At 43.7% G+C, this 18,522-nt stretch overlaps 1 protein-coding gene across 2 annotated transcripts; it reads right to left on the reverse strand.

Moving 5' to 3' along the window:
* Positions 1-1,091: 1,091 nt before the first annotated feature.
* PLP1 (proteolipid protein 1) lies at positions 1,092-16,151 on the reverse strand. Of its 2 annotated transcripts, none has more exons than XM_004443726.3 (7): positions 16,021-16,151; positions 8,057-8,243; positions 7,101-7,257; positions 5,758-5,926; positions 5,215-5,288; positions 4,331-4,396; positions 1,092-3,198 (listed from the first exon to the last, which is right to left on the reverse strand). In XM_004443726.3, exons 1-7 carry the CDS (start codon positions 16,022-16,024, stop codon positions 3,127-3,129), a joined length of 729 nt encoding a protein of 242 aa, XP_004443783.1. In that variant the 5' UTR covers positions 16,025-16,151; the 3' UTR covers positions 1,092-3,126. The 2 variants fall into 2 exon arrangements, with proteins under 2 accessions (XP_004443783.1, XP_004443782.1); XM_004443725.3 differs by having other exon boundaries at positions 6,996-7,257.
* Positions 16,152-18,522: the final 2,371 nt, after the last annotated feature.

The following is an 18,522-nucleotide window of genomic DNA, read 5'->3' on the forward strand; positions in this document are numbered from 1 at the left end:
AAATAAGGGCAGATGGAGAACACAGCTTTCTTGGGAACTGGCTTTCCGCTCCTCTGAGGCAAAAATACATTCACTCTATAGCACCCTGAATCAATTCTCCAAAATATGGTGCTATGTCCTTGTTTGCCAGTGTCTAAAAATAAGTCCTTGTCATATTTTTGCTTTTTTCTGTCTTAAAGTCATCCAATCAGACTTGCTTGAGGAATATTAATTGTGCTGAAGCAGAAATCAGAAGATTAAATTTAAGCTACTTTTGAATGGAGCTCCTTAACTAGTGACTGAATTGTTGCCCCCAGCTCAAGTCTCTTTTCTCTCCAGTCACGCTCCTTGCCAGCTGCAACTACGGGACAATGAATCTACAGATAATTTAAGTCAGCTTTCTTTAGGCTGGTCATTAGAGTGCTGTCCAAGAGTTCAAATTCTAGCCTAGTGTTGTGACAGGGATTTAATGCTGTGTCCCAAGTGGGCTAGTGGGCTGGCCATCCAGGGGAGTAGATGTCACTAATTTATTTTAATACTGCCCTGCCACAGCCTATTTAAATTTACATTGCCCTTACCATATCTGTTCTGCCCTTACATTAAACCTTTCATCAAGTACTTCTAGATGAATCTAAGTATCATTCATGTATGAAGCACTAAGGGTTCATTATTGGAATATCCAAACAGTTCAAAGAAAAGGTAACAATAACTTAATCCTAAACACATCAGGCCTGAGGCACCATTATTGTGTAGAAGTAACCATATCTGACTCTGAATTAGCAGAATGCTCTGAAACCCAACTTCTTAGAGAAAAGAAATCTTAAAACAGGCAATGAATAGGTATCAATACTTGAGTTCTAGTCCAAGCTCAGATATGTACTTTTTGGGTTTCTTTGGGTGATTTACTTTGCCTGTATTTCTTGGTGTCTCCAGTTAAAATAGAAGTGATTTATCTACTCTCTATTTCAGAGAATTGTTGTGAGAATGACTTGGATGATCTGAAAAATAAACGAGCTCCTTGAACAAAGCACAATAAAAGTATAATTATTCGAGTTTCTCTGGTGGAGTTAAACAGAACAATTTACTCAAAAGACACAACGTTTGATTGAGAACATTCTTAATTTTATTTTCTTTAATTTTATAAAATACATTTTGTAAGATAAGCTTCTAAAAGTTTATCCTTTATGTGTGTTAAAATTGAAATTCTATATCAGAAATGAAGGAAACACTTTCAGTTGATTAACTCTCTTTGTGTGTGTATATGTGTGTATGTATGCATGGGAGGTTTTCAGGGCAGGGTTGGTTATTTGTTATGTTATTAAATCAAAACAAAACACAAGGTAGGGATTACTTCACTTTCCTTGATCTTGATTGGTTTCTTACAGAACCTTTTCCATCTCCTCCCTCTATGCAGCCTGGAAGCTTATCTTGTATACCGGTCTGAAAACAAATATTGTGTCTTTTTTAAAGATCTTACATCTCCTTAAACATTGCTGAAACCACTTTGGGGGAAAATACAAAACAACTCTTTACAACGAAAGAGCCACCTATAGTCATACCCGTAAAAATTTTTCTTCAATAAAGACCAATCAGCCTTTTATTTTTTAACCCAAAGTTAACAAACACAGAAAGAGAAGACTAAAACTTGGGAGCTATTCAGGTTTCAAAGTCTTTCCACCTTTCTTTTTCCATGGAAGCTTACCAACTGAATAGCTGACAGCTAGTGCATTCGGTTACGTGGTCTATACCAGGAGAGAATAACCGGTATGTTAAACCCGACTCTTTAACTCACACAGGTAATATTGCTAAATCAAATCATCTCCCACTAGCTAGAAAGAACAATCAAATAGGTTATTCAAATTCAGGTTCGAATTCACCAAATCTGTTTCTGCAAAGGGCAGAATAATTTGTAGAAAATCCCAGTAGATGCACGGAACTAGCCAATTTTAAATATCATTCCTGATGTTAAATGTTCAATTTTCATTTTTTAAAGGATCATAGTCGAAAAATCATTCTCCAGACCTTTCTGGCACAACCCCAAACAAGTGATAAACAAACTGGAAAATGTGAAATGTACATCATTCTGAAACAAATCAAGATCTTCAAATCGCCTACTATGACTGAATGGATAACACCCCATGAAAAAAGCACCATTGTGAAGATACAACAGAGGCCAGAGTACACAACTAATTAACAGAAAAAAGACATGCTATCCGAAGAGTTATCTATCCTGTGTTGACCAGAGGGCTAGCTCAGTTTACACCATTATCCACTAGCAACTGCTGTTCCTTAGGCCAGTCTTTTTTCATACGAGCTAGTTTCTCTCTATTCTCAGCTCCTTGGAAACCACAGGGTTGTCATGGTAGCTGTTATCAAGGAGAAGGGAGTGAGAAGATGCTGACAACACCCTGTTTCTCTTCCCTAACAAGGTGTTAAGGCCAGGTGCCCCTTTTGTCTACACAGACACTACGCTCCCTTATGCTATAAGTAAGGCTGGCTGAGTTAGGGCTTAAATAGTCCATCGCCATGAGGGTCAGTGCTCTCTTTCTATGGGTGAAAGATCCTTGCTTTGACCCCCTTCTCCCAGCTGCAATAGGTAGATTTGGGCAAATGCTCTTATCGTATTGCTGGCATTCTTTTTTTCTTCTATCTTCAGTGGTAATAGGGAGACAGGAGTGAGTTCTCTGCTTTGTACACTAAGAAGAATATATTTGGCCCCTACCCTATAGATGGCAAGGGGGCCGGGTACATCCCTTCTCTCTACCTGAGCATTTTTCTCTCCACTTTGTTTCCACCAGTGGAAGAGCCCTTTGAGAAGAAAACACTTTCTGGTCCTCAGGAGATGCTTGAAAATTGAATTAGAGCCTCCATTTCTTTGTGACTTGCAGTTGAGGAGTCACCATCTTAAGCATTTCCCATTTCTAGCAGGAACCAGCTGTGAAGCAAAATGACTAAAAGAGGTATGTAAGAGGGGAGAGTCCACAGAGAGACGTTAATCACCGCAAGACTCTCCTTTCTTGTTACACTCATCAAGTAAGAAGAAGGCCAGTCAGTGGCAAAGGCAAAGAGTTAACACAGGAGACGCAGAGTTGTAGGCTGTGTAAGTTAGAGCCTCGCTATTAGAGAAAAGGAAAATTCTACAGGAGATCAGAACTTGGTGCCTCGGCCCATGAGTTTAAGGACGGCAAAGTTGTAAGTGGCAGCAATCATGAAGGTGAGCTGTAGGGAACAGAAGAGAGAATATGAGTGACAGTAGAAAAGGAAGCTCTCCCTCCTCCAATCCTTTTGGGAATGAGGAAGGGTAGAAATAAGGTCATAGCTACATAAACGGAAAACCCCTACTCTGCAGAAAGCAGCACGTCCCAGGCTTTTACTTCACACACTTGACAAGAAGTCCTCTCTGAGACGTTTCCTTCCGATGGCCCAGGCCCAGAGAATGAACTCGGCAAAGATTTATTCCACACTTATGCTCAGCCTAGTACTGAATTTTCCTCAGGGAAGTGAACAAGACGTGGGCTCTGCCATCAACATAGCCACAGGTTTGAATGACCTGAAGTCATAGGGTACTTGCTGCAGACACACAGCCACTGTGTGCATCACAGCCCTCCCCTGATTAATGCATCAATTTATTTTACAAAATGAGAAACAACTCAACTCCGTATAAAAGCTTCAGCAGTAGGGGCTAGGATTTTTGCGAGCTTATCCTTAAACATTCACCATTTATTCAAATGACTACAGATAAATAGTTTTATCCTTCAGTGCCCTAGGTTTTTAATCTGAACAATGAATGCACTACATTGACACTGCACTGTAACACCATCAGCAGGACCTGGGACATAGAATTGCATTATAGTAGTAACAATTCTAAATGTTAGGAGGTCCTTCCAGGATTTTTGGAAGAGTAACTAAATCTCTTGGAGAGTGTCCAAGATGGATTCATATTTACAGTATATAGAATTCCAGGCTTTGGAAAATCATGTTTAGTAATGTTTCAGTGTTCTTATCACCCATCTGACAAAGATGTGTTGAGAATTAACCATAATTTATGACTGCAAAGTCCTTGGCAATATTACATGCTCTGTAAATGCCAAATATTATTATTATTGACTATTAATATCTTACCTCCTCTTTCTTCATACCACTTTTCTTGTTCCTATCTAATTTCTGAAGTTTTTCTACCTTGCCAACCCAAAGTAGAAGGGCACAGTCTCTACACTTTACTGTCTCTTCCCAGTAGCTTCTCTCTAGCATTTCAAGGTTAGAAAGAGTCTATATTTTTGCCTTTCAGCATAGCTGTACCCAAGCTATCCCAGGACCATTTATTTGCCAAGATCATTCAAAGACAACTCACCAGGGAAACCAGTGTGGCTGCAGCCCCCACAAACGCAGCAATAAACAGGTGGAAGGTCATTTGGAACTGCAAGAAAATGCAAAAGGGAGAACTGTTTCTTGCAACAGCAAAAATATGTTCTACTGTAGATCGTGAATGCAGCTTTCTGAATGCGTTGATATCTTTCTGTGTGTTAATTCTTCATCTCTAAGTTGTTGCTTCCCTGATTGTAGGCCTCCAACTCTTCAATGTACACCATAGCATCTATCCCTATAGCACCCAGAGCAAGGAATACTCATAAAATACTCATAAAATGTTTTAATCAATTGGTTCCCTACAGTTGTGCCCAGGATGCCCAAATATAAAGTCAATATTTTGCTTTCAAAAAAATAATTTACTGCCTTCTTCCTTAGGATTTATTTTTATTCCCTTGCCTCATTTGTGTATAATATCCATTCTCAATACAGTATTTTCCTTTTTCACATGTACTTTTTTTTTTATTTCTCATTAGAGATTTAGAAATTCCAAAGTGAAAGTATTTTGTAAAATCTATGAATGTCTCTATGCACAACTCATTTTCTTGATAACGTTTTTAACTAAAAGAATGAAAATTTTCATTTGGGGAATTTCTCCATTAAGCTCTATCTTTACCTAAATCTACAAATTTCTCTTTTAAGGGAAGAAGTCTTGGAATGGAAGGCTTTCTATGCAGCTCTAGGGAAAATAGATATTTTACCATCTATGTTCATTGGCTCAGGCATACTCAGCCAGTATTTTATGGAAGGCAATCTGCTAACTCAAAATCCAGCAAAGAGAAACTGTTGTCCTTAAAATTGAAGGCCATGGGTAGGAATTTGTATAGTACTAGCCATTCCTTTGTAAAGTAATCCAAATGGCCCACTCACCTCAGCTGTTTTGCAGATGGACAGAAGGTTGGAGCCACACACCTTGCCAGGGAAAGCATTCCATGGGAGAACACCTAAGTAAGACACACAAGTCAACAAGGGTGAGCTTCACAGAGCTGTGGGGCTACACGGAGAATTTCCTTCAGTGCCTTTCTTCCATCTTTAATCGTTCTGGCTGAAAAGTTGGATCCTACTAACAATCAGGATCTTCTTTTCTGAAGATTTATCAAAAATAGAAGGTGGTATTGAACAGTTGTGAAATCTAGTGTTTGTTATTGAAATGTGCTGCTTCTGGGCTGGGAACAGCAGTCAACTAGGGTAGAGCAGTGTTAATGGCCAAGAAAACTCCCACCACTTCCAAGAAGTTCCCTTCCAAGGGAAGAAATCTCTCCGGTTTCAGTGGAGAGGGATTAACAAACTAAGATCCAGGCATCCATAATATTTTTTCCCATAATTACCACCCTCCTTACCCTAAGTAAAGAACCAAATATACAGTGCTTCCATAGGGGGTAGGGGAGCCAAGGCACCCATGCCCTAACTCACCATACATTCTGGCATCAGCACAGAGACTGCCTATACTGGCAGAGGTCTTGCTGGGGAAGGCAATAGACTGGCAGGTGGTCCACGTGTTGAAGTAAATGTACACAGGCACAGCAGAGCAGGCAAAAACCAGGAGCCACACAATGGTCAGGGCATAGGTGATGCCCACAAACTAAAACAATTGACACGGGGTGGTTAGAAATCAGGATCAGCCTGCAGACATTGAAACACAAACTGGGAGATCCTGGAGTGACATGTGCCAGACATGAAACCAGATTCCAGGAATTTCCACCAAATGAAATTAGTAAGCAGGGCATATTTGCCAAATGTCATTGGCAGTATCTACTAGAGAACTGGCCCCAAGTGTGACAGAGGGTGGGGGGAATGGGTAGGGGTTGGAGTGAGGAGGATCCCTGGGTTAGAGAGGCTTCAGGAGATTTTTTGGGCAGATAAGATGTGAAGAAATCAAAACAGATCTTGAAAGAAAGTCGTGCCATTTCTTGCCTTAGGCTGAGCTTAGAAAATGTTCCCTGTCACAGGACTTTTGATCTCTAGTCATTGAACAAAGCCAATAGGACATTTCAATTTCACATCCAAAAACCTTTCTAAGCCAACTGCTGGCCACAAAAGACATCATCACAACCCACAAATGTTCAGCCCCCAAAGATCTTTAACTCTGGAGACTGAAAACCAGTGTGTGCCTCACTAGAGGCATGGATATCCCTCAGACAAAGATGAAGCATTAAATATGCAGATTTACACTAGTTCTCTCCGGGATCTCTAACAGTGTAGAATCCCAGAAAATTGTGAATTCCACCTTGGAGTCAATTATTTAATTTCCATGATCCACCCTCCCTCTCAGATCAGGTACCTGTGTCTCAACTCCAGGAGAAGCATTTTAGACTCTTGGGCAATCAGAGCTACTCTTGTGGTCCTTGCTAGGAGGGGAATAAAGGCATACCAACAGATGACTTAGAAATGGTCTGATTATACAAAGAATCTCATAAAACTCATGCTTTTAACTTTGAGATGAAATTTTCTAGGGAACTTTTGAAAGGTGAGGCTAAGCCAGCTGGGCACCACGTTCTTCCTGACCTTCTCGTTCTGCTGTAGCCATCACTTCCTCACTCAAAAGCCAGGCCCCTAGAGAGGACCCAGCCTTGAGTGGAGGTGAGGCCACAGACTCACGCCCATTTGTCCCCCACCCCTTGTTATTGCCACAAAATCCTGAGGATGATCACCTTGTCGGGATGTCCTAGCCATTTTCCCAAACAATGACACACCCGCTCCAAAGAATGAGCTTGATGTTGGCCTCTGGAACCCCTCCCCTTCTGGCCCCCTGTTACCGTTGCGCTCAGGCCCTTGCCGCAGATGGTGGTCTTGTAGTCGCCAAAGATCTGCCTGACTGCGCCGGTGGTGTAGAAGCCCTCAGCCAGCAGGAGGGCCCCATAAAGGAAGAAGAAAGAGGCAGTTCCATAGATGACATACTGGAAGGCATGGATCCTGCATTAACAGATAGACAAAACAGACCAGAGAATCTTACTAATTGAGGGCCCAGTTCCTTTCCTGCATAAGTAAGGTAGACACTTGAGTGGGCACCTAAACAAGGCTAAGGATTCCTGAAAGGCATCACTAGGTTCCACCTCCATGCTTCCACCTTATCTTTATTGAAGTAAAGGACGACAGGGAGCACATGGCCAGCAGCACATGCTCTTCCACCCACACCTTGCTTACTCTGTGACTTGAAGAACCAGGGCCCTACTCTCCTTGGCCTGACCCTTCAGAGACGCTCCCTAAGAAGAGAGAGGAGAGAGAAGCTAGACAAGAAAGAGGAGAGATGAAGGAATGGGAGTTTAACTTGCTCTAGGAGGACAGGCTTAGTACTGCCTGAGCAGACTCAAGCAGTGTGTCAAACCAAGTGCAGCAACTCCACTCTGTCCCATCATTGTGCCTCCCCTGAGTTCTCCATACCTACCACCACAGGGGCTTCAACTCGATCATTGTTAACCCTACCAAGCAGAAGTTAGAACCTGTGGGACAAAGCAAGGGCAGTGGGGGGTGAGGGGGAGTGATGAGAGTGGGCTGGCAGGCAGGAAAACCTCCCCTTTCTGAATTTGGCACTTTTCCTTCATTTAGGGCTTCAGATGTGGCATAGGTGCAATCTGCACACAGAGGGAAGACTCAGGAATCCTATCTGGCTCCACACCAATCTCCTACTAGTCACTAAGGTACTGATGAGTTCTGTATCTTCAGGATGGAGAGAGGGAAAGAGAGGGGTTTGTATGAGACGACAGGTACTTACACATTGATGAGATACTCATAGTCCTGGTAGTTTTTGGAGAAATAGGTCTCAATTAGCTTTTCTGTGCCAGTGAGTGCTTCATGTCCACAGCCACAGAACAGTGCCACCCCAAAGAAACACAATCCAGTGGCCACCAGGGAAGCAAAGGGGGCCCCTACAAGACATCTTGCACAGCACTCTAACAAGCCTGAGGAAGAAGGAGGGGAAACAGTCAGGGAACTACAATAGGTAGTTTGTGCCACTCATACCTCTCTGCCAGACCAGTCAGATCCTGTGCTCGCATGCACGGATAGAGCGGTCACTGCTGAGTTCAAAAGCAGGAGAGACTAGAGCTTTAGGCTTCTGGAATGTGAGATTGACCCCAAAAGCATTCTTTGTTCCATTCTTGAAAATAAATCTTTACCTTAAATTCCCAGAATTTATGTTTTTTTAAAATTATCAGTAATTCAAGTAGCAAGCTAGAGAGATTATGTAATCATTCTCTCCTTTCTTATCATTCTGATTTGTCTGTGTTAGTCATTTATCAACTGTCATGGAGTACTTACTATGTGTCCAGCATTGTGCTAGGTGTTATGTGGGATGTAAAGACATAAAAGACATAGACTCTGCCATATGGGAAGAATGAGCAAGGCAGACCTAGTATTTTCAACTAACAATTCCAGGCAGCCAAGTAAGTGGTTACATAGGGAAAATGCACTTAGACTTCCAGGAAGGAATGTGTGCTGGCCAGAGATATTAGTCTTGAGGCCCCACGCCAAAGCTGCTGAGAAACAGGAAAGGCACACAAGAAGTCACAGGCTCTGAGAGCAGCTGTGCCCCAAGTACCAGCCCCACACTCTAAGGTGCTGCATGGAGTGAAACCTAACAAATTTCAAGTAGATGACTGACTAGTTGGGGAGAGGATGGCTCCCTCTGGCCTCTTGGCCAGATCCCCAAAATGTGGAAGAAATGAAAATGTTAAGCTCTTCAGAAAAGAATACACATACATATATACATATAACTGATTTTATACATCTATTCATATATCATACTATATATAGATATGATATACGAATTATTTTTGTATTTATATATATTATATGTGTATATGAATTATTTGTATATACACACACACACACAAATAATCAGCAAATGCACTGAGCAGCTGCTGTTTTGGAAAAGCACATTGGGGCTCCTTATAAAAAGAAAATAAATTGTATTAATCTTTAGGTTTGGACTTTTATCCAAAGCTCACCTGTTTATACCAGGGTACCAGGCACTAGGGGAGTCCTTTGTCTGACCTTCTTAATATTAGTACAGGTTTTTTTTATCCCAAGTGCTTGAACATCTGGTGATTTGCATGGCTGAATTTCATCAATAAGAACAGATTTTGAAGGACCAAATTATCTCTATCATGGGAAAGTTGAGGTAAAGACATTTGTCTCTGTTCTCAGAGCCACAGAACAAGTGAGTCCTATTACCCACTGTCCCCTAAAATGATAGCCCTTCCTTGGTCCTCAGAGATTCTTGTTGCCACACCAGAGGTGAGGCTCAGAAGTCCAAGCCAAGCAAAGAAAGTCACTAACATTTGCAGGAGAACTGAATTTCCTTCCTCTTCCAAGAACTAAAGCACTGCTGTCAGAGAACGTGGCCTCTATGGGAAGCAATCAATTTGTAGCTGTTCTGTTGTAAGTGGAAGCAGAGTTTACTTAGTATGAACTTTGCAATAGTGGTTGGTAAGAGTGCCTCATCAGAGCTGGCCCATGGGATGTGTGTGTGTGTGTGTGTGTGCTCGCGCGCGTGCGTGCATGTAGACGCATACATGCACACACACACACATGCATTCACACAAATGTGCACATGCACGGATGTGTATACCAGAGAGAAAAACACAGCGGTTGACATTGATCGTTGTTCTCAAAAATTGATCTTCCTCTTTCTCAACAGGTTAAGATACTAGATGTATCCTGTAAGTCAAGAAAAGGAGCTTGGAAATAAACAGTGCTGCCATTTTCCTTCCCCGCCTATCCAACTCTTCCCCACCCCCAAACTCTTAGACTCTTCTAGTAAAGAAGGTCTCTGAAGCCTGGGGGTGGGGGGAGGGTAAGGTCAGTGACCCCACTGTTCCCTCTCTCCCCAGCACAGGGTCAGGGCTTGGACAGAGCCCTCCATAGCTCCCTTGGACAAAGAAGCCTTGTTTTTCCCTGAGATCTCGGGAGCCTCATTGGTATTCTGCAGGGGCCCACAGGCCTGGGGGTGGGGAGGGGGTCAGACCCAGGGAACAATGGCAGAACTGTTTGTTTAGCCCAGAGTAAAGAGTGCCATACACCCTAGCAAGTGACCGTCCTGTGCCCCCTCACCCCAGCTTTTTCACCTTGGGAAGGGCTAAATGGTGGTGCAGGTGTGATCAGGGATGGAGGAACTTGAACTCTTGCTGACCAAACAAAAAATTCCACTCTAATTTTTAGCTGATGCTCCCTCCAGGGTTGTAAAGATGAGGAAAAATCCTCTTTAGCGTGTCTGATCCCTTGATCATCATCCAAATAACCAGAGAGTCATATGTAGTGTTCTTACTGGCGGATAAAGGGCTAAGCCTTGGGAGCAACTCTGAATCACGAACTGATACTCTTTCTTTTTCCATCCATTTTTCCTCTATTTTCTTTGAGCTCAAATAACTTAGCTCCCCCTTTTCTGCTCCACTGCCACTCAAAGCAAGGGACAAGAAGGACATAGGCTTTAATGAGTCTCTAATATGGAGTTGGAAATAAATGGCCCTGAATGAATTTATCACTCTTGAGCTATAAACAGTTCAACAATATCAGGATAAGCATCAGATGTCCAACTCTTCACAATGGAAATGAAATGTTTGTTCTGGGGGCATCTAAGTTCAGCAGAAGTGAAGAATCTCAGTCTGTCCAAGCAAAAAATCAAATTTTGGATTACAACTAGGAAAAACTCAGAACATGCAAGAAATTGTGTCTTCATCTAAGTAGTTGACAATCAAAACATTCTGAGAAAGGTCCATTGGGTTCACTTTGATTTTTCACAGCCCAAAAAATGTCCTTGGGAATGTGTGAAAAATAGCCTAAAGCCACAGGCTCTCAATTTCAGAATCCATCGTTGAAATGGTATAGGTTTGATTCAGAAAAGCTGTGAGGGATTTTAGAGAAGTTCCTTAGCTCTCTCAGGAGACATTCTCCCATTTCCAGGCTAAGTACAGACTGCAACGTGGTAGCGTTGGCATAAAAAAACTATATAGTAATATTACCCAATGCTAATATAGTAATATTACCCAGGTTGGATTAAACCACCTGACTTTGAGGAGAGGTCATAGAGCAAAATAATGACACTCCCAAGTGTTTTCCTTTCATTTCTGCGTATGTGGATTCAGTACAATTATCAAGTACGTTGGCAGTAATTTATACGCTATGAGAACCAAAAGGGAATTATAAGACCCAGTCCCTTTCTTCAAAAACCTCAGTCTTATTGGGGAAAATAAAGTTATGTCTGTGAATCAAAGACAAAAACTACCTATAATCTAGTGTCAAAATGTGTATAACCAAGTCCTGTGGGCAAAATGTAAGCAAAAGGGAAATATTCAGTGTTGGCTAGATTTATCTACAGACTCTCAAAACTAGTCTGATCAATCTGTGATAGACTTTCAAGCCCTTCTTGGCAATGCTCTTCACAGGAGTCTGACAGAGATCAACAGGATCGTTCTGACTCTTATCCAGATCCACGTCCATCCAAGGGACTATGTTGATCCTGATGCTGTCTGTTTAAGCAGGAGCCAAGAGCTCCCAAGCCCTCCCTCCTTTCCCATGCCCTGGGCATGCCTCAAGGACCAGCTCCATGATGGAAATTCAGTGTGAATTTGGGAACTCATCAAAGGGAGGAGAGGAAGGGCTTTCATCGAAAGGGATGGTAGAAAGAGAGCAATTGTGCCTTGCACAATTCCCAGCCTGTCCCTTGAATCCAGCTGACAAAGGGAGAGATAGAAGAACCCTATACAATAGAGCTAAACAACAGGCAGGCTCATTGAGTGAAAAACTGGCCCCATCTCCCTAAGTCTCTAATCTGCACTAAAGTCTTACCCTCCTCCCAGAACCCACCCCTTAACCTCACCCCATGAACAGAGGCGTCCTTGATCAGGGCCTATAGCAGTTGAGAAGGCCAAGATGCTAGAGCAGCCGTGACTGGTACTGGGGATGGATGGGGATCAGTGGGTGGGTTCTAGGAGTAAAACAACAATCATCAGGAGGTACCAGAGACAAAGACTTTTGCTTCTGGCCTTATCTGGTCAGACAAAGCCCTGCCTATAATCTTGTCTTTCCTACATGAAATCAGCACTTATACCACATTCAAGTGCTGGAAAGGGGCCCTGCAGTCGCTGGGATATGAGACTCCAAGCCTGCTGGGTAGTCAAGTCATGTGGACAGAATTGAAGAAAAAGGAATCTCAGCCTCTTCTTTGGACAGATATTATTATTACCATGGCAACAGCATCTGGACTACCTTGTTTCCAATACTCCCCACTCCTCCCCAACACACACACACACACACACACACACACACACAAACACACACACACACACACACACACACACGTATGCCAATTTATGCCCAAACATTGGGAGGTTAGGGTAGCAGCCTGATTGTTAAACTCTATCCCTGGCACATTGTCTTCACCTGGCCCACTTATGGGATGGTGAAAGAGAAGCACCTGGCACTAAGCTAAGAGACCACTGTTTCCACACCTTATTCCTTAGGTCAGTCTCCCACCAATTCCTCCTCTCTCCTTGGTTGCAGTGTGAAGCTGATCTGGGGAACCTGTTCTCTTCCTTGGGATGTCACTGACTCTTTTCCAGAGCCCTGCCTGGCAGAGAGCTCAGAGGCCAGTGTAGAGTTGAGAGATCACCCTTAGGACTATTTTAAAATAGCCAAGGAAGAATTAGTCAGCCAGTCCGTGCTGAGCTTTTGATGTCACTTTGGCACTGGGCAGGCTCTGACAGTGGGAAAGGAAGGGAAAGCTGCTCTGTTCATCTACCATGGCTGATGTGGCCCTTTCTGATCATGTCACTGCCCTGACTTGATCTTCTCTGGACCTGAGGTTCTGTGGGCAAGGAGGGCATTTCTACTTTTGCTTTCTTTCAAGACCAAGAACTATACCCTGGGGATGATTTTCAGGGCTTCAAGATAATACACAAAAAATCAACAAAGAAAAAGATACCACTGGCTGGGGTTCTGCCTTGATGGGTTTGGATACTATATTTCCCCTCCCACCCATCTCCCAGGCATTTTGGGGGCCTTGTTACTACTCAGATAGCTTTGAGAGAATAGTTCTAATTGACAGGCTATTGAGTAAACTTCTGGGTTTCCTAGCACAGAGCCAGGGCAAGAGCCCCCCGAAGCAGAGCAGACCTTCCAATCTGCCTGGGTCTCCAAGAGCACCTCTGGCTCTGCAGTGCCAAGGTGGGGAGTAGGGGGAGGCTGTCCGTGATCATTTCAGTCAGCGTCTCTAGGCAGAGAGTAAGTGAATATGCTGGTTTGGATCTGGTTTCTTTTTAGCTCCTGGCATTCTTGCAGGATTCTTGTCATCATGGTGGGATTCAGTTAGTTTTCAGGCATTTTGTAAAACTGGACCCCTGCTCTGCCTCCACACTTTTGGCCTGGGCTACCCCCACTTACTCTGAGCCAGCCAAAACTACACTGCTCGGCAAACAGCCACGTTTGGAGGGAAGCATCATAGTCTGGTTACCAGGGTAAAAGCCAGTGTTCTCAGACAACAGGCTTGAGGGAGCCAATGTTTTGTTGTTCAGTAATGGCATTGTGTTACTGAGCAGAGAATAATCAGCTACTGCTCTTTGGCTCTTTTCCGGTTCCATTGTTATCCCAAAGACTCATTTGAAACATCCCTCTCCCAAGTCAGCACACGGTTTAATGAACTATCATTTCCCTCATAAACCTTTTGCATAGACACTACTGAATTCAGGGTTCCTCTTCACTTCCAAACCTATGAGATTCTACATGGTTGAGGTAGTGAGCTCCCTATTCCTGGAGGTGATCAAGCAGAGACTGTAGGAATGTTTAATTGGCTGTTGCAGAAGGGATTCCTGCATTGAGAGTTGGCTCAGACAGCTTCTAAAGTTCCTTCCAATCTCAGATTCTGTGATCTAATTTGTCTACCAGAATTGTTCAACAGCAGCACTCTCCACAGCAGAAGGATTAACAGGTCAGTATCTTGTTAGAAATGGCCTATTATTTACAAAGCATTTGAGATAGTTATCAAATAACTGAAAACTCAGTGGCTACTCCATCATGTGCACCCGGCCCAAGTATCACCCACCCCCAGGGGACTTCCCTGTGGTCACCTTATTTGTTCCTGCCTTTTCCTCAGGGCTTTCATCCCCTGCGAAAGTAATATTCAACATCTTTCTTTACTCCCTCTCCGTTTTCAATTCACAACCTACTTAATCAGCTGCCCTGACATTAGGAAACGTTCCTGATATTACCTAAAGCAGGAATTGAGTTCCTCCAACATTCACCTCTCACCTGACCACACTCAATTGTTCAAATGATTCTTAGCCAAGTGCAAAAAGTGCACACAAAGAAAGCCCAACCACTTTGGAAAGTGTAAGATCCAGCCTGTACACGCATTATTGTTGAATAATCAGTATTATCATGATTTACAATTGTTATAGAGCTTGTCCATTTTCAAACGACTTCCACATCATTATTACTTGATTTTCACAACCCTGAAAGTAGACGAAGCAGTTATGGTTATCCCCATTTTCCCGATGATGAAGTGATAATTCACAGTGACCAACCCAAGGTCAGGAAGTTCATGACCTTGGCAGATCTGGGATTCGAACCTAGTTGTGTTGATTTCTAGTCCATGCTCTGCCCTCTTAATTATTCTACCTGAATACATGCTTCAAAGAACATGTATGTGTTTCAGAATGAAACAACTTAAAGGGTGACACCAGCTTATTATAACTGAGAGCCTATTTCTGTGGATGTTGTTGGAATTTTCTAGGTGCTACATTTGGTGGTGAATACACGGGGCAATTGATTCTCACTTCATTTAGGATGCGTTCAAACTGTTACCCTTGTTTTGCCAAATGTGAGCAATGTCTACACATCTCTGTGGCATCCTGTGTGGACAAAGACCCTCGTGCTCTGCACACCTTGCTCTGAGTAGACACTACTAGAGACCAGACCTCATAGCTTCTCTCTGTTCATGAAACCTGGAGAAGCCCTCAATACTCAACTGAGTCAGCAAGAGCCCTAAGGTTCCAGCAGCCTCCTGTCATAGCAGGGATTTAGAGTCTGAGCCATGTCCTCGGGAAAGCTAAGTCTGATATTTGCAAGAAATGATCACTTATACACGTGCACATACACATACACACACGCACCCCCCTACCCATATCCGTTCCCCATGGTAAAGCCATTGAGGACTTTATTTTCATTTCTTGAACCTGAGATTGGCCTCCTCAGCCATGGCCAAGCCTGAGTCCATCTAGCCCAATTCCCCAATTTCCTTCTGATGCCAAACAGGGTCCAAATTTTGTATTAAGCAAGCAGTTATTTTGTACATCTGAAGGCTAGCGAACACTCAGTTGCCTCCAGCAGAACCAGGGACATCAGCTGACCTGGCCATTACCAGGGCCTGGGAACCAGGGGAAAAGAGAAGGTAGAGGGAAGTGAGGGGGTAGGAGGACACATGACCGCATGCAGCCCACGGGGCATTCTCTCCAAGGATCTGTGGGACTCCCCACGTGCTGCTGGAGTTCTTTGGCAATAAAGCATCATTCTCAGTACAGCAGAGAAGGAGTTAATCTAATTGGGTGCTAAGGAATTAAAAAAAAAAAGTGCCAAAACGCAACTCATTTAAACCATTGGAAACTCCGAACCCCAAAGTTGGAAATCCTCTTGCAAATTCTTGTGCCTGCTTGAATCTTCCATGCTAAAGTTTTTGCAACTCACCCATGTCTTTGGGACTCGGACTCCAATTGTAGCCGGCTGGCTAGTCTGCTTTGCGGCTGACTTGGTTCAGCTGGAAGGATCCTGGTCTCTCCAGTCTCCTTCTTCAGTCCTTTACTTTTTCTCTCTGAGTATCTTTGTCCTCTTCTCCTGCAATGAAAAGGGCTTTCTGATTGACAGCCAACCCCCTTAAAGGGACAGGCCCGCTTTCCTCCTCCTCTCCTCCTCCCCTTCTCCTCCTCTTGTCTCCACCTCCTCAGGGATACTCCCTTCTCTAAGGACTCTATCTTCTCTTTCTTTCACTGCCAATTGTTTCATTTTCTTTTTTCTTTTTTTTTTCCCCTAAGGCTTGCCTGTATGGAGTTTCACTTTGCTGCAGAGACATCTGGAAATGTGGTTTGGGGATGGAAATAAAAAGAGGTCCTGGAAGCCTCCAACTGATCCTTGGGTCTATTTGGTGTGGGATGTGGCAGCACAAGTGTCAGAAGCCATGGAAGTGGTAGCCCTGGCGAGAGGGTCAGGGTCAAAAACCTTGCTGCTATCTCCCAGAGTCCTTCCAACTCTGCCCCAATCCCACCCCTCACTCCTAGCTGCCCTTGGTCTTGTCCACGTTTCCCCTCCCTCCACCCCTTGGCAAATAAGCACCCCTCCCCTGCCCCAGCTCTAGAAACACACTAGAGAAGAAAAAATTGTTTTTTAAAATAATTTCCTCCAAATCCATCTTGGTTTCCACTGAATGAAGACAAAACGCAAGCTGTTGATTCCACGAACAGATTGTGACCAAGCTGGGAGAGGCTACAATTGTAATAATTTTATAGATAAGATAACAGAGACCCAGAAAGGAGGCAAGACCTGTGCAGGTTCACAGAATAGCCTAAAGAAAAGGTCAGAGTTAGGGATGTGGGGGATTTCCAAGGAGGGTAATTGACTTTGAGACAAGTCAAGAACACGATCTGGGAATCAGGTAGTCAATATCCCATCCTGAGAATGTAGTGTCATTAGAGAGCTGAGGACAGGCTGGTGAGAGGCAGGGAGTGGGTTGGGGTGAAGCAGCAGATGCCAATGAGGGTGGAGAGAAGGGAAAAGGAAATATAGTCCTTGCCTCAGAGACAAAAACACTAAGACTAAAATGGCCAAGCAGCAAAAACAGGGGCATAATGTATGAAAACTGCCTTAGCAATAATAGTTATTTCTAAAGACTGCAAAGGTATTTGAGTGCCCAGTACTAGGTGGGATTAGCCTGGCAATGTTTTCTAGAAGAGGTGAATCTTAATCAGTATCTATCTAGGCTCCTTGTCAGTGTTCTCTATCCCTTTAGGAGCCTCAGAGAGATGCAACTCTCTTGACTTTGAGGCCCACATCCTCTCATCCATGAGAGGATGTGGTTGCCTGTAAGGAAACTGGTTGGCAAATAACTGGAGGAGTACCTGTTGGAAGACTCCAGGGAAGGAAGGTATGGCCCTCCAAAGTTTTTCCTATGGCTTTGCCTTGAGATCAGAGAGGAGAGAAAGGAGGTACTGAGCAGAGCCTAGAATCTTCCTGTGAGGGGAGAGAGGCAAGATTATATCTTGCAATTTTCTCTATGGGCTGTGACCTTGGACACATTTCTAGCTGTTAGGAAATACGTGAGTCCTCTGCAGACGCCCCTGTGGGTCCACTCGGGTCCTGAGTCCTGCAGTATTTGAGGCTTGTCAAGAGTCCTAGAACTCTAGATCCTTTGCTTTTACACCAGCCCCAAAGAGAAAGGATCCCTGTAAATGCTGCCCCTTTTGCAGAACCATATAGCTTTCCAGCACTGACCAGACTAAGGCCATATGACTGATGGTAGAGGGGCCCAGGACTCCTTACCTCGCCAGCACTGCTCTCCAGCCATAGATTCTGCCTGCTGAGGAAGTTGAGTTGTGGGATTGTGCCAACTATTAACTTCTGGATGGTGGTTGTCCCTCTCAGGAGAGGGAGGACCAAAAGCAAGAAGTCACCAAATATGTGCCCTCAGTTCCTCAGATGGCAGAAGGAACTGAGTCCAAACCTTGGGAGTTCTGATTTAGGGGATGAGAGAGATGGTTTTTCACAGCTCTGCATGCAGGAGAAATCGCTCAGGCTGAGCCCTCTCACAAATCTGCCCTTGGATTCTCAGCAGTAGCTCTGGGGACTGCCAGGCTACTCGGAAGAAAAGATGTGTTCCCCATAAACTCACAGATACAAATTTTTCAACCACATTTCCCTAACACACATTTCTCTTCTCCTTTCCTCCATCTCTACTGCCTTACTGTTCATTTTGTCTTCTCTCCAAGTCTCAATCTCTCTCTCTGTTTCTATGTCTGTTTCTCTCTGTGGCTCTGTATCCCCGTCTCGCTTTCTTTCTTTTTCTCTCTCCACACTCCTTGATGGAGCATGTCTTCTTGTCTCCACCTTGTTCTTATGCCCAGGAAAGGGACAGTCACCTCGGTCAGATGACTGTGTCATGTTCACTATCCCCAGTGCCTTAAGGTTCCCAGCTCCTCA

This window comes from Ceratotherium simum, chromosome X (assembly GCF_057802395.1).
Source record: "Ceratotherium simum simum isolate JZ-2026a chromosome X, ASM5780239v1, whole genome shotgun sequence".
In the NCBI taxonomy this organism is placed as follows: domain Eukaryota; kingdom Metazoa; phylum Chordata; class Mammalia; order Perissodactyla; family Rhinocerotidae; genus Ceratotherium; species Ceratotherium simum.